General features: G+C 43.3%; 1 protein-coding gene across 1 annotated transcript in view; it reads left to right on the top strand.

Moving 5' to 3' along the window:
• The window catches only part of RAB3C (RAB3C, member RAS oncogene family), a 169114-nt gene that overhangs the window by 51271 nt on the left and 101072 nt on the right, over positions 1-16771 (top strand). Inside the window, exon 3 of the mRNA XM_054178488.1 lies at positions 14184-14302. Within this exon, the coding sequence (XP_054034463.1) occupies positions 14184-14302 (119 nt within the window). The remainder of the gene's footprint in view (positions 1-14183; positions 14303-16771) is intronic.

Consider the following 16771-nt stretch of genomic DNA (forward strand, 5'->3'; position numbering starts at 1 on the left):
ACAGCTGGTCATTTTTCTGCTTCCTGTAATTTCCTCTTCCCTTATATTGCATTAAGACAGAATAACTATGATAACTGGAAATATACCTTTAGTTTGAAAATCACAGCTGAAGTATAATAATAATTATAGTACATCTTCGGTGATCTAAGTCTTACCTTCAGAAAATATTTGTAACAACATGTTTTATTTTATTGAAAATTTTGCATTCGAACCTTGCTCAAATAACCTCTTGCAATCATTCTGGCTGGTAACACATGTAAGTATTATGGAATGTCTTTGGAAAGAAAGGTGCATTTCAATCAGGTCTTCTACCTTAACATGTCAAAATATTTTAATTCCATTTTTCTTTGGTACTTGGTTTTACCTCTTGTGATGACATTGCAGTTTCAGGACTGATAGAATTATCCTTTATTACTTGATCAGCATAAATGGGTTTGAATCTTCCTATTAGTTATTCAGTGTAAGTTTTCTGTCTTTAAACGTATGTGAAAGAAAAGTATTGGATATGATGTAACTATTACGCCTCAACATAAGGAGACACTTTATAGCGAGGGTGATGGAACACTGGAACAGGCTGCCCAAAGAGGTCATGGATTCTCATTCTCCGGAGAATTTCAAACCTCTGCCTTAGTAGTTTTGGACTTGATGATCTCTAGAGGTCCATTCCAAGCCCTAACATTCTGTGATTCTGTGAACTGTTGTGACTACATAACCAACATTTTTTTTCTTTAAGTGCACTCTTCTTTAAAAATTCATATTATTTGATCTGATTATTTGCTATTTCACTTGCCTAAAAAGTAAGCCAAAGGGAAATAACATCAGCAGTGTAAAAGTAGAAAATTTATGAGTTCCTCAGAAAACTGAAGAATCTTACCTGCTTGAATCTGTTGCATTTGGGTGACATAAGTGAACCTTCATAATAATTGCATGAATCATCAGATATAAAGGGATATGGCATTTCTTGTGCCTTTGTGTCTGATTTGCTCTATGGGCATGTCAATGTGAGCTGGAAAACAGCCTGTGGTAATCAGGCCTAACATATCTAACAGACTCTTTCAAACAGTATTCTGTTACTCCATGAAAGTCTACAACTTATGACCTACCTGCTGTTTCTACTGGGAGATATTTTATGGTTTTGGCCAGTGATTTGTGGATCAACTGGATTTGATCCAATTACCTTCTGTAATGAAATTATTCACATTAATATCAGCAAATATTCATTTGGAGAACTCAGCATTTTCTAGTAAAATAGCATTACACCCAAAACACAAAGTGGCAGTTCTTCAACTAATTTAGCACTGAAATAATGATTATTTTAGTGAACAAGTATTTTACTCTATTTTTTTTCACATAGGCTCACATTATTTGCTGCCAGTGAGGAGTCAACAAACTGTTATTCATATGTAACATGAAAATGGTCATCAGTTCTAAATTATAGTTTTGGCAGTTTCACATTTATTTTCTGAATTTCTAAACACGAAGTGTGGGTTGTACAAAATATGTTAACCCTCATCTCTCTTTCTTAACCTAGAGCTGAAAAACTAGATTTCTATAAAAGTCCAAGAAATAAAGTTTGTTTATCTAAGATTTGATCCCAGAATGAGATTACCGTTCTAGTCCTCATCCAGCAAAGCATCTGAAAGCTTGAATTCCATTCAGAAGTTACTTCTCTGTGAGGGGCACTTCCAGATATTTTCTTCAAAGTGCACCACCCTTTGGGCAATCCCCTTAATAACATGCTTTCACCTTTGGCTACTTCAGCACTGAAGTGGTCAAGCAGTTAGACTTGATGATCATTGTAGGTCCCTTCCCACTGGTGTCAATTCTGTTCTAATAGATCTAACAATTATGCTTTCTGGTGAGACTGTGAGACTGTTTTTCTCAAAAGTTTGAGTAAAATAGCAAGGAGGTCATTGGAATTGCTAAATATGATTTTTTATCTCTCTCTCTCTATATATATAGATATATACACTAATCACATAGCTCTTAACCATTTGAGCTAAGGAGACCAGAGACTGATGCAATGTAGCTGAAATTGATTATGCCATTTTGCTCCAGAATTCCCCAAGAAGAGAATGCAAGGTTAAAGGCACTGTGATTGAATTCAAGATTAATTAAACCTGACATATTTAACTTCTTGGTGCAACTCTTCCTTTAATAATTTACAGTCTCAAAGTAGAACAATGTAAAGGTCATGATTGGTTGATATGCATTAAGCTGCATCAGCTACTGAGACATTTTCAGAGTAAATGCTCTCTTTAATTATATTTCTCTCATCCAGTACATGAGAGAGCTGTTTTAGGTAAAAACTTTTGAAATGCAGCCATAGTGCAGAGGTATCACAGTACATTGGAGGTTGGAAGGGACCTCAAGAGATCGTCAAGTCCAGTCCCCCTGCAAAGCAGGATCACTTAGGGTAGTCTGCACTGGAATGCATCCAGGTGGGGTTTTAAAGTCTCCAGAAAAGGAGACTCCACAACCTCTCTGGGCAGCCTGTTCCTGTGCTCTGTCACCCTCACTGTAAAGAAGCTTCTCATGTTGACGTGAAATCTTCTATGTTCAAGCTTGAACCCATTGTTTCTTGTCTTATTACTACGCACAGCCAAAAAGAGCTTGGCCCCATCCACTTGAAACCCACCCCTCAGATATTTGTACATATTGACGGGATCCCCTATCAGTCTTCTCTTCTTAAGATTAAAGAGCCCCAGGGATCTCAGTCTCTCTTTGCAGAGGAGATGCTCAAGTCCCCTCATCATCCTTGTGGCTCTTCGTTGGATTCTCTCCAGCAGTTCTCTGCCTTTCTTGAACTGGGGAGCTCAAAACTGGACACAGTATTCCAGGTGCTGCCTCACCAGGGCAGAGTAGGTATTTAGTGACCAGCAAGAGAGTAGAGAGGCCTTCAGTTTAAAAAATGTATTTTCCAGATGAAAGCCCACCCCAAATCATATAGTGCATTATACTGTTGTTTGTTTGGCATCTTTTACCTTTCTTTCCTTTATGAAGATTTTAACAGTGCTTGTTTTGATGAGACTTTTTTCTTTGTGGATTCAGTGCAATTTAAAGATTACATAGAATACATAGAATATATAGAATAAACCAGGTTGGAAGAGACCTTCAAGATCACCGCGTCCAACCCATCAACCAATCAAACACCACCCAAACAACTAACCCATGGCACCAAGCACCCCATCAAGTCTCCTCCTGAAAACCTCCAGTGACGGTGACTCCACCACCTCCCCAGGCAGCCCATTCCAATGTGCAATTACCCAAATTAATAAACACATCCTGTTGAGGTGGAGATAATTCTAGCATCATGTTGAAAACAATGGTATCTTTTTGTTACAAAGGACATGTCCTCTTAATTTTTTTTCATGGGGAAACACAAAAATCTCAAACTCTAAAAGTCTTAGATACAGATCCTTGTTTTTTCATGAATCACCTTCGTGTCACAAGCTGTCTGGATGCAACAGTGGACTCTCATTCTTCAAAAAACACCTTCCAGCCTGTGAAAGATGACACAATCCTACCTGTGCCACCTATCCTTTCTCCATCTTTCCCTTTTGCACAGAAACAATTTGAACAGGTTCATCTGAATGTGTTGGGGGAAAAAACAAAACAAAACCAAAAATAAAGAACCAATCTGGAACAGGATGTTCAGTTAACCGTAGTGTAAGATGAGGAGGAATTCAACAATCTTATAGTCACATATTAAGGGAGTGTTTGGTGATAGCAGGCTGTTGCAGGGAAAAGTACTTAAAAGTGGAAGAAACGGTAGTTTAGTGCAAACTGTCCTGCAAATACAAATACAGCTCACAATAGTTCTGTGTCAGATGAGGGGTCATCTCTCTGAAAGGCATGAAGGGGCTGTGTTGCTAGTGCAGAAAATGTGGTAGTGTTCTGTGCTTTTGATACATCGCTGATAATATCCTCCACGAATAACCAGGTGCTTTGTCAGCTAAACTGTAGAATCTTAAGATAGCTGCCTAATGTGTACAAACAGCTGCCAGAATTTCTTCAGATATCTTTGATGTCTGCCCCAAAAGACAGTACCTGCCACAGTCATAGACAGAGGGTGCAGATATTACTTACAGATCTTGGTACAAGAACTCTTCCAGACAGGTCTAAAGCAGCATTATGTTGCCAACGCAGAAGGGAACTGTTTTAGCATGGACCGCACTGTAGTCTAGTACTTTTGTTCTGCACGTTTTCTAAAGCACTAAGCTGTGCCTTTTACCAGCCCTCATGGGAGTTCTGAATGGGTTTGAATTTAAGCCATGGATGAATCCTTCCAGAAATATTGCATTTAAAGTCTCTGCTTACAATAGGTAAAATGTGTCTTGTTCTGTGTTGTAGAGATTTAAAACATTTTAACGTGAACAGCATATGTTGATAGTAATTCTAATGAGCCTTTAAACATGTTTTTTAAACTTAATATTCTGCATAGAAAGAAAAAGCTTGGAAGGTTATTGATATTTAATAGAAACATTCCTGTAAATTGTTTCAAATTAAGAAATTTCTGTGCAGATTTAACAGAGGGTAACAAGGTAAAGCGGAGGTGACAAGAGAATTTCAGGCAAGAGTGTTTGGTTTATGGCTTTAACGAGTCCTTTTTACCACTGGTTTTTCTCTTTAGAGATGGAGAGTTGCAAAACTGTACTTTGAAGAAGGACCTGTAACAAAAATGTGCTAAGATTGGTGTTCACAGATGTTCACAGATCTCAATAGCTAAGAGGTACTGTTAGCTAATAAGTGGACAAGGGTTTGCATAATAGTGTTGAATTATGCAGATTTGTTCAATGCAGAGAGCCATCAAGCTCTTATCAAAAGGGCTGTAGAAACTTTTCTCTAACGATGGATCTCACCTCATCCTGAATAATAAGTGCAAATTAAATATAAGTAATGAATATTAATGGAGAAAGCTATCTTCAAGATTCACAATACAACAGAATGACAAGGGAAAGAGAAAGCTGAAAGCTTATTATTCTTATTTTCTGAAAAGCAAGTTCTAGAGAAAAATAGTTAATCCCAAAGATTTTGATTTATGTAATCAAAGTGTCTTTCTGGGCTCCAAGTGTACATTGCTGGCTCATACCCAGTTTTTCATCCACCGACATGCCCAGATCCTTCCCTGGGAGCCTGGGCTGCTCTCAAGTCACATATCACTGAGCCTGTATTTACACTTTGGATTGCCCTGACCCCTGGGTGGGACCTTGCACTTGACCTTGTTGAACTTCATGAGGTTAGCAGGGGCCCATTTCTCTAGGGGCCTACCTGTGAAGGTCCCACTGGATGGCACTCCTTTCCTCCAGCATGTCAACGTACCACATAGTTTGATGGTGTCAGCAAACTTGCTGAATACATAGAATACATAGAATACATAGAATAAACCAGGTTGGAAGAGACCTTCAAGATCATCGCGTCCAACCCATCAACCAATCCAACACCGCCCAAGCAACTAACCCACAGCACCAAGTACCCCATCAAGTCTTCTCCTAAAAACCTCCAGTGATGGCGACTCCACCACCTCCCCAGGCAGCCCATTCCAATGTGCAATCACTCTTTCTGTATAGAACTTTTTTCTAACATCCAGCCTGAACCTCCCCTGGCGCAGCCTGAGACTGTGTCCTCTTGTTCTGGTACTGCTCGCCTGGGAGAAGAGACCAACATCCGTCTGTCTACAACCTCCTTTCAGGTAGTTGTAGAGAGTAATAAGGTCACCCCTGAGTCTCCTCTTCTCCAGGCTAAGCAACCCCAGCTCCCTCAGCCTCTCCTCGTAGGGCTTATGTTCCAAACCCCTCACCAACTTTGTTGCTCTTCTCTGGACTCGTTCCAGCAAGTCAACCTCCTTCCTAAACTGAGGGGCCCAGAACTGGACACAGTACTCGAGGTGCGGCCTAACCAGTGCAGTGTACAGGGGCAGAATGACCTCCCTGCTCCTGCTGGCCACACTGTTCCTGATGCAGGCCAGGATGCCATTGGCCCTCTTAGCTGCCTGGGCACACTGCAGGCTCATGTTCAGTCTACCGTCGACCAGCACCCCCAGGTCCCTCTCAGCCTGACTGCTCTCCAGCCACTCTGACCCCAGCCTGTAGCTCTGCATGGGGTTGCTGTGGCCAATGTGCAGAACCCGGCACTTGGATGTGTTAAATCTCATGCCGTTGGACTCTGCCCATCTGCCCAGCCTGTCGAGGTCCCTCTGCAGAGCCTCTCTACCCTCCAGCAGATCAACTCCTGCGCCCAGCTTGGTGTCGTCAGCAAATTTACTGATGATGGACTCGATGCCCTCGTCCAGATCATCAATAAAGATGTTAAAGAGCATGGGGCCCAGCACTGATCCCTGGGGCACACCACTGGTGACTGGCTGCCAGCTGGATGTGGCACCATTCACCACCACTCTCTGGGCTCGGCCCTCCAGCCAGTTCCTAACCCATCTCAGTGTGCTCCCATCCAAGCCATGGGCTGACAGCTTGGCCAGGAGTTTGCTATGGGGAACGGTGTCAAAGGCCTTGCTAAGGTCCAGGTAGACTACATCCACAGGCCTCCCCACATCCACCAGGCGGGTCACCTGATCATAGAAGGAGATCAGGTTGGTCAGGCAGGACCTGCCCTTCCTAAACCCATGCTGGCTGGGCCTGATCCCTTGGCCATCCTCTAAGTGTTGTGTGATTGCACTCAGGATGACCTGCTCCATAATCTTTCCTGGCACTGAGGTCAGGCTGACAGGCCTGGAATTCCCTGGCTCATCCAACCGGCCCTTCTTGTGGATGGGTACCACGTTGGCCAGCTTCCAGTCATCTGGGATCTCTCCAGTGAGCCAGGACTGATGAAAAATAATGGAGAGTGGCTTGGCCAGCTCATCTGCCAGCTCTCTCAGCACCCTAGGATGGATCCCATCTGGTCCCATGGACTTGTGGGGGTCCAAGCTGCTGAGGAGAGCTCCTATCACTTGCTCATGGAACACAGGGAAACTATGCAGCTCCCTGGCTCCCTCTGCCAGCTCTGCAGGCCAGCTGTCTGGTAGACGTTCTTTCCAGCTAGTAAAAACTGAGGTAAAGAAGGTGTTAAGTACCTCTGCCTTTTCCTCATCCTGTGTTACAACATTTCCTTCCATGTCAACCAAGGAGTGGAGGTTGTCCCTGCCCTTCCTCTTGCTATTAATATATTTATAGATGCACTCCATCTCTGTCCACATCTTTGACAAGCATATTAAAAGCACTGATCTCAATATCAACTCCTAAGGAATGCCCCTTGGACATTGAGATGTTGGCTGTATGTCTTTAAATCACAGAATCACAAAATCACAGAATTGTTGAGGCTAGAATAGACCTCTGAGATCATCAAGTCCAGCCTATGACCTAACACCACCACGCTGACTAGACCATGGCTGTAAGTGCCCCATCCAGTCTTTCCTTAAACACTTCCAGGGATGGTGACTCCACTACCTCCCTGTGCAGTCTACTCCAGTGTCTAATTACCTTTTCCATGAGGAAGTGCTTCCTAATATCCAATCTAAACCTCCCCTGGCACACCTTCAGACCATGCCCTCTTGTCACAAGTTGCCTGGGAGAGGAGCCCAATCCCCACCTTACTACAACCTCCCTTCAGGTAGTTGTAGAGTGTATTATGAGGTCCCCCCTGAATCTCCTCCAAGCAAAACAACCCCATCTCCCTCAGCGTCTCTTCATAAGACTTTCCCTCCAGTCCCTTCACCAGTCTCATTGCTCTCCTCTGGACCCTCTCCAGCACCTCAAGATCTTTCTTGAAGTGAGGGGCCCCAAACTGCACACAGTACTTGAGGTGAGGTCTCACCAGAGCCAAGTACAGGGGCAGAATTACAGAATACAGAATTAACCAGGTTGGAAAAGACATTTGAGATCATTGAGTGTCTCACCACCCTGATAGACAAGAACTTCTTCCTAATGTCCAAACTAAATCTACTTTTCTGTAATTTAAAACTATTGCCCCTTATTCTATCACCAAATGCCTTTATAAATACACCTTCTATCTTCCTGTAGGCCCCCTTCAGGTACTGCAAGGCCCCTATAATTCCTTCATTACAGGCTTATTAAAAGTTCTTACTGTAAAATGCAGTTTGCTTTCACCTTCAAAACTGTCTGCAATAATAATGGTCACCTCCACTCAGAAATATTGTTCCTGGTCTAGGGGAGGGTGAGCAAATGTTGCATGATGTTCAGCTGCCAGCCAGTTTTAAACCATGACACATTACTAAAGGGTTATTTCAAGGGAGAAACACAGGACAGAACCTGGTTCTTCTGGTTGCTGTAAAAATAAGTAACATATGCTCACTTAAAGTCTTAAACACTTAAACCAGGGTCTGGATGAGGCAGTGTAGGTTGAGGGCGGCTTTGACTGCAGTGACTGTGAGATGGTAGAGTTCAGGATCTTGTGTGGTAGGAACCAAGTACCAAGTAAGATCACAGCACTGGATTTCAGCAGGGCCAACTTTGGCCTTTTCAAGCAATTGCTAGAGGAAATCTCATGGGACAGGGTACTAGAAGGCAGAGGGGTTCAAGACAGTTGGTTAGTATTCCAGGACCTCTTCTTTCAAGCTCAAGATCAGAGTAGCCAAAGGGTAGGAAGTCGAGAAAGGGAGCCAGGAGACCCACATGGTTAAGTAGGGAACTGCTAGCCAAACCCAGAGGGGAGGAGAGAGTCTACAGATTATGGAAGGAGGGGCTGACCACTTGGGAGGAGTATGGGACTGTTGTTAGAGGATGTAGGTAGGCAACTGGGAAGGCTAAGGCCTCATTGGAATTCAACCTTGCAAGGGAGGTCAGGGACAACTGAAAGGACTTCTCCAAGTATGTTGCAAGAAAAGGTAACACTAGAGGCAGTGTAGGCCCACTGCTGAGTGAGATGGGTGCCTTGGTGATGGAGGACACAGAGAATGCCTTCTCTGTCTGTTCTGCTGGAGACTGTCTTCAGGAGCCCCAAGTCCCTGAAGCCACAGAGGGGGATCAGAAAAAGGTGTATTTTCCATGGTTGATGAGGACTGGGTTAGGGAACAGTTAAGTCATCTAGACATCCATCTGAGGGAACTGGCAGAGGTTATTGCCAGACCACTCTCCATCATCTTGAGTGGGTGATGGCAGACAGGAGAGGTGCCTGGGGACTGGCAGAAGGCAAATGTCATTCCAGTCTTCAGAAAGGGTAAGAGGGAGGACCCAGGTAACTATAGACCAGTCAGCCTCACCTCCATCCCCAGAAAGGTGACAGAGCAACTTATCCTTGGTGCTGTCCATAAGCATACCAAGGTCCAGAAGGTCATTAGGACATGGCTTTACCAAAGGGAAGTCATGTTTGACCAACTTGATAGCCTTTTATGAGAACATAGCAGGTGGATAGATGATGGTAGAACAGTGGATGTAGTCTGTCTTGATTTCAGTAAGGCATTTGTCACTGTCTCCCACAGCATCCTTGCAATTAAACTGAGGCAGTGAGCCCTCTCCAAGCCAAGGAAAAGCTCCAGACTAGGAACTGGGCAAGAGAAAAGAGAGGCCTCTTAGCCCTCTCCAAGCCAAGAGCAGCTTGAATTATAGTTACAGTGTCTGGGAAGGCACCAGACAAAGGAAGCAAACCGGGAGTACCTGGCTAATTTGCTGCAGAATCCCGCTGGTGGAAAACCACACATTGCAGCACCTTCATTTCCAATTTGAATCGCTCTGTGGGAAATTCCCAGATTTGTGCTTGAATCATTTAACCGTCTTCACATGTGAAATGTATTGCTCACAACCTGTAAATACACTTTGTGAATGAGTTGTGGCAGTGTTTGAGGATACCTCTGCCAAATATATTAAACAGTAAAATATATAAAGTAGTAAAATATATAAATATATATGTTTTATTACATTTGGTTTAAAAAGACAGTCTTCTTCCTCAGGCATGTTTTCATAGAATGATAGAATCAACAAAGTTGGAAAAGACCTCAGAGATCATCAAGTCAAACCTATTACCTAATACCTAATACCTCATGACTAAACCATGGCTTCAAGAGCCATGTCCAATCCTTTTTTGAACACCTCCAGGGACAGTGACTCCACCACCTCCCTGGGCAGCCCATTCCAATGGCCAAAAGCTCTCTTTGTGAAGAACTTTCTCCTCATCTCAAGCCTAAACTTCCTGTGGTGCAGCTTGAGAGTGTGTCCTCTTGTTCTGGTGCTGGTTGCCTGGGAGAAGAGACTATCCCCCACCTGTCTATAACCTCTTTTCAGGTAGTTGCAGAGAGCAATAAGGTCTCTCCTGAGCCCAATCTTCACCAGGCTAAACATCCCCAACTCCCTCAGCCTCTCCTCGTAGGGCTTGTACTTGAGACTTCTGTGCTGGGTTGAGGCAGCCCCCTCTCCCCACCACATGCAAAATAACAACTCAGACAAACGGATTGCAAAAGTGATGGAAAGTTTAAATAGAAAGCAGTGAATGTTTACAGAAAACCACAAGTGCAGTGACAAAGAAAGATCCCAAAACAGACCCAGAAGCATCCCATCCCCACCTGAGGGTACACCCAAGACCCCCAGGGCTCCTTCTTCGCCCCCAATGCTAGGCTAGTCTCAGCTGGCCCCATCCTCTTTAACATCTTCATTGACGATATGGATGAGGGGGTTGAGTCAGTCATCAGCAAGTTTGCAGATGACACCAAGTTGGGAACAGATGTTGGTCAGTTAGAGGGTGGAAAGGCTCTGCAGGGGGACCTCGACCGACTGGACAGATGGGCAGAGTCCAATGGGATGGCATTTAACAAGTCCAAGTGCCCGGTGCTGCACTTTGGCCACGGCAACCCCATGCAGAGCTACAGGCTGGGGTCAGAGTGGCTGGAGAGCTGCCAAACAGAGAGGGACCTGGGGGTGCTGATTGACACCCGCCTAAACATGAGCCAGCAGTGTGCCCAGGTGGCCAAGAGGGCCAATGGCATCCTGGCCTGTATTAGGAATAGTGTGGCCAGCAGGAGCAGGGAGGTCATTGTGCCCCTCTACTCTGCATTGGTTAGGCCACACCTTGAGTACTGAGTCCAGTTCTGGGCCCCTCAGTTTAAGAAGGACATCGAGACACTTGAACGTGTCCAGAGAAGGGCAACAAGGCTGGGGAGAGGCCTTGAGCACAGCCCTGTGAGGAGAGGCTGAGGGAGCTGGGATTGTTTAGCCTGGAGAAGAGAAGGCTCAGTGGTGACCTCATTGCCCTCTACAACTGCCTGAAGGGTGGTTGTAGACAGGAAGGGGTTGGTCTCTTCTCCCAGGCAACCAGCACCAGAACAAGGGGACACAGTCTCAAGCTGTGCCAGGGGAGGTTTAGACTTGAAGTGAGGAAAAAGTTCTTCACTGAGCGAGTCGTTCATCATTGGAATGTGCTGCCCAGGGAGGTGGTGGAGTCACCATCCCTGGAGGTGTTCAAGGGGAGATTGGATGTGGCACTTGGTGCCATGGTCTAGTCGTGAGGTCTGTTTTGTCAGGTTGAACTTGATGATCCTTGGGGTCTCTTCCAACCTTAGTTATACTGTGAGACTGTGATACTGTGATCTGAGACTGCCCATCCCCCCGTGGCCTTGGGCCTAGCCAGGCCCAAAGCCAGGAGACATGTCCCCCAGTTACCAGCTGAAGGAGGAGGAAGAAAGAGGAAGTGGCAGACCCCACACTGGATCTTATAGTGGTGCGAAGAATTGTGGTAAGAAATACCTAATTTCCTGTGTCCACCCCTCTGGGCTGGACTTCTGGACACAGGAAGTAAACACAGCAGGGGGCACCCAGCTCAAACTGCAACAACCTCTCACCAGCCTTGTTGCCCTACTCTGGACACATTCAAGTATCTCAATGTCCTTCAATCATCACTCAATGCAAAATACAGATATTACATTTTAAAAACCTAAAAAGATGATCATCACATTAATTTCACGGTCTTGCAAAAAAGTTGTAAGAAAACATAGCAGCATCTGTTACAAACACTAACTGTACCTGGACTGCAAACAGATTTCTTCAAGTACAAGTATGAAACAGCACATGTGGATAAAATCGTAGTGATTTACATGAATAAACATGATCAAATATGGAAATTATTTTCTGCTCAGTTCTTCCATAAGAATAAAATCTGATAAACCAAGAGAAAGGCTTCCTGCTGCTGTCAGAGGTTTTTTCTGTTTGAAATAAATTCCTTCTTTGTAATATATAATAATGCAGAGCTACAGGCTGGGGTCAGAGTGTCTGGAGAGCAGCCAGGTGGAGAGGGACCTGGGGGTGCTGGTTGATGGTAAGCTGAACATGAGCCTGCAGTGTGCCCAGGCAGCCAGGAGGGCCAATGGCTTCCTGGCCTGCATCAGGAACAGTGTGGCCAGCAGGAGCAGGGAGGTCATTCTGCCCCTGTACACTGCACTGGTTAGGCCGCACCTCGAGTCCTGTGTCCAGTTCTGGGCTCCTCAGTTTAGGAAGGAGGTTGACTTGCTGGAACAAGACCAGGGAAGGGCAACAAAGCTGGTGAGGGGCTTGGAGCACAAGCCCTATGAGGAGAGACTGAGGGAGCTGGGGTTGCTTAGCCTGGAGAAGAGGAGACTCAGGGGTGACCTTATTGCTCTCTACAACTACCTGAAGGGAGGTTGTAGTCAGGCCGAGGTTAGTCTCTTCTCCCAGGCAACCAGTACCAGAACAAGAGGACACAGTCTCAGGCTGTGCCAGGGGAGGTTTAGGCTGGAGGTTAGGAGGAAGTTTTACACAGAGAGAGTGATTGCCCACTGGAATGGGCTGCCCGAGGAGGTGGTGGGGTCGCCGTCGCTGGGGGTGTTCAGGAGGAGGCTTGACAGGATGCTTGGTTGCATGGTTTAGTTGATTGGGTGGTGTTGGATGATAGGTTGGACACGATGATCTTGAAGGTCTCTTCCAACCTGGTTTATTCTATTCTATTCTATTCTATTTTATTCTATTCTACTCTACTCTACTCTACTCTACTCTACTCTACTCTACTCTACTCTACTCTCATTCTATTCTATTCTATTCTATTCTATTCTATTCTATTCTATTCTATTCTATTCTATTCTATTCTAATATTATATAATATTAAATGTTTGACATTTTTAATGTCCTGTTCCTCCTAACAAATTATATTTGAGTTACTTTGTCATACAAAAGGAGCTGTGTTTAAGACATTTGTGAATATATTCTAGTCAGCATACAAAGGAGATGCATATGAATGTGTGGAACACAGAAGTTCTGACAACATTGATTACTGATGTTTGGGTTCATTTCCTACATGGTCATAAACATGCCTCTACATAATTTATACATTAGGCCAATTAAAATTTCAGTTGCTTCCTTAGAGCTAATGAATAGAAAATAATACTGAAAGGAATGTAAATACTGATGTTGGAAACCAACTATGCTTACACTGACACACCTGTTTAGACAACCTTCTCTTTTATCATCATATTAACACACAAGTAGCTTCACACACATATTTGATGCTTGTATTGATAACAATCCCAAATACTTGCTTCCTCCCCAGACTGACCCAAATGAAATCATAGAATCATAGAATAGAATCAGGCACCATTTCAGTAAACACACCAAATAAAACATCATTTATCACTGGTAATTCTTCTCTGTCTATGGGAAGACACATTAAATAAATTTCTCTATATTGTAAATTAAACTATTTCTTATCCACCCCCCCAAAAAAAAAAAAGGTGAATTAATGAAATTCAGTTTCCAAGTTTGCTAAAACTGAAAAGGCTAAACATAGCCTTCCAAAGCTATCCGAAAACAGCCCTTGTCCTACAAGCCTCCACCTCTGGAACATTCAAGGGTAGGTTTGATGATGAGCAACCTGATCTAATTGGGGATGTCTCATCATAACTGCATGGGATGAATTTAAGGTCCCTTCCAACCCAAACAATGCTATGATTCCTGTCTTGTCTTGAATCAGTGAATGGCTCAGAATACATGACCTGACAGGCCCAAGTCTTTCTGCTTCCTTCCACTCTCACCTTACGACAGAATGGATATGTCTCTCCTGTTGTGATCTGCTCTTCCTGTTATTCTGTTTTCTTCCCCTTAATTAGTTTCATGAGTAGGTTTGCAGTAGGTTGTACAGTAACTGTTGTCTGAGTTTTCTTTTTATTAAAATAACACCAATAATCTGTTCAATTTATTTGCAAAATGTAAAAATTTTGTTTGTTATTGTTTTAGGACACAGCAGGTCAAGAGAGGTACAGAACAATTACTACAGCTTACTACCGCGGTGCAATGGGCTTCATTTTAATGTATGACATCACAAATGAAGAATCTTTCAATGCTGTGCAGGATTGGTAAGTAAAACTTGGAATTCATATTAATTAGCACAAAGATTATTTGATACTACTCACCTGTTGTGACTGTAGATTATTTTGGAAAACTTATTTCTAAATGCAATGCCCAAGCATTCCTGCACTGAAGCATATGGTGGAGTTTTTTCTCAAAAGAGACTGAATACTTGTTTTGCATGTAATTTATTGCATCCACTGTGTTTTCTATGATTTCCACTAAGGCAATTTATACTACTGAAAACCAGCAACATGCTAGTGTGGCGGCTGAGAGCTGAGATACCAGAAAGTGCTTCCATATTTCATGGGGGAAAAAAAAGAGATACCGTGTACGTGGGATACCTTTTAATTTATTTTTTCATCATGTTGTTTTTAACTGTAGTTGGTTATGCATTATACTCTCGATCTTGTGACTCAAATGTAAAAGTGATGAGCAAACTTAATAAGAATAGCAGAACCTAAAATAGTTGGCACCTTGTATTTTGTGAATGTCAAAATGCCTCCATATAAGTATGTCATTTTTATCAGGCATTGATTAGTCAGAAGCCAAACAATCTAAGACATTTCAAGTAGAACTGACTGAAAAGGAAGGCTAGAGTTAATCTGCGTGATAGCTTTACGTTTTGAATCCGAGAGCCTCCTAGTGCTCTGAGTGATTTGAAGAGCATTTGCCATGTGCCTGGGCTCTTCTGCATGCTGTTCCCATAGGAGAACTGTGTTTGAAAGAGGATTTTGTTCAGAGTTTGTGTGATTTTATTAGTGGCTTTTAAAAAAATTATTTTAAGGTATTTTTTTTTACAGTCTGTGACTTACTGTTGTTGTAGAAAGTGTCACTGGGCATCTTCCTTCTTTATACCTGGGTGTACACCTTGGTCTGTGTATGCTATGCATGTTCATTCACTGCCCTAAAAATGAGACGTGAGAATCTTATCTTGAGTCTGCTCTACAAGAAACAGGATCTTGTGTGGCCTAATATTTCCTGCATAAACTCTAGTAGTCTGGTCACTGGCACTCCTCCATGCTCATAAAGGGGCAGCTCCAGGGGGTGTTCTCTCCATCAATTAGCTGTATGACTCCACACAGAATTGCTCTTAAAGCATCTTTTTGCATTTGCCAGAGAATCAGTAAGATAATATGACTAGTAAAGAAGAGATAACTAGCTCTTGGAGAGTGGCATGTATCTGAGAGGAGTCTCTGCTTGATACGCGAAGAGGAGGACATGTTCGCACACACCATGCTGAGTGCTTGCTGTTGCACATTTGTGAGTACGGCTCTATTCAACAGCATGATGCAGAATCTTCTGCCTAACAAGATGCTGCTGAAAGTGTTATTCATAGGTGCTGCTGTGAAAAGTCAGAAAAATCAGTGAATTATAGTACACCCAACCTTCTGTCTGAACCCGAAGTTGTGGCTGCCAGCATCACTGCCTGCCGAAGCACTTTCTTTCCCTCTGCTGTTCTTTGTCCATATTTGGATTCTGTTTAACAACTGGGTAACTAGGTGGTAATAGCTACCTAGGACCAGCTGTAATCTGCAAATGTCATTGCCCTATCTGATTGCAAACCAGATGGCATACCATCTATTACCTAGCTTCCTTGGACAAACTGCTTCTTTATAGCAAGTGTAAACATGAGTACTTATTAATTTTCCCACCTGTTTGTTTTCTAGCCTTCTAGTTCTGGTATGATTGGTACTCTGTCTTCCGGGTGAAAAGCAACTAGACTATGTGTTAACTAAGAAAAAGTCCCCTGTAAAATGAAACAAGAAAATATTTAAAAGCTGGAGTTCTTAAATGGTTTGTGAAATACAGCATTTTTCCATCATTTTTATCCAGAAGCTATACAAATAGTCGGTATGTGCTACAGAAATTTAGTGGACAGGAGGGAGTGTATGACTGTCACAAGTGCATCTGCATGATGAAAAGGATGACAGAGGCAGAGTGCCTCACTTGTCAGGATGAAATGTAGATTTGCTTATTTTTATTTTGAATTTCATGAGCCCATTTGCTGCCTCATTGTTCTTCCTCTGTTTTATTCCTCCCATCTCACAGCTGATAATTGATTTTCAATAGCCCATGCCCCAGTTTTGGCAACAATTACAAAACTGCAGCTTGCTTCAGAGTGGGAGAAATTAAAGAAAACTCACAATTTCCAATAGTGCAGAAAAAGCGAGCATGGCTATGTGCATGTGTCTGCATTTATAAAGGCATAGGGGGGAAGGAAGGGAGGCTTTTAAGCCTCCCTGGGGCTTAAAATGCCTTTTACCTTTGATAAATACACCTCTGAAGGCAGTGGTGCCTTTTCATATGCGTGCACAATGGGCCAAATCCAAGCTTGAATCACATCAGTTTCAAAGCTTTATCCTGTCTGCAGACAGGACAATAGATCTACAGGTGCCTTTTGGGTTTGGTTTAAAATGTGTGTTTGGATGGTTCTTTAAAAGCAGTTAGTTCAAAGCAGCTGTACTCAAATTGAA

The sequence above is a fragment of the Dryobates pubescens genome, chromosome Z, assembly GCF_014839835.1.
Source record: "Dryobates pubescens isolate bDryPub1 chromosome Z, bDryPub1.pri, whole genome shotgun sequence".
Classification (NCBI taxonomy): domain Eukaryota; kingdom Metazoa; phylum Chordata; class Aves; order Piciformes; family Picidae; genus Dryobates; species Dryobates pubescens.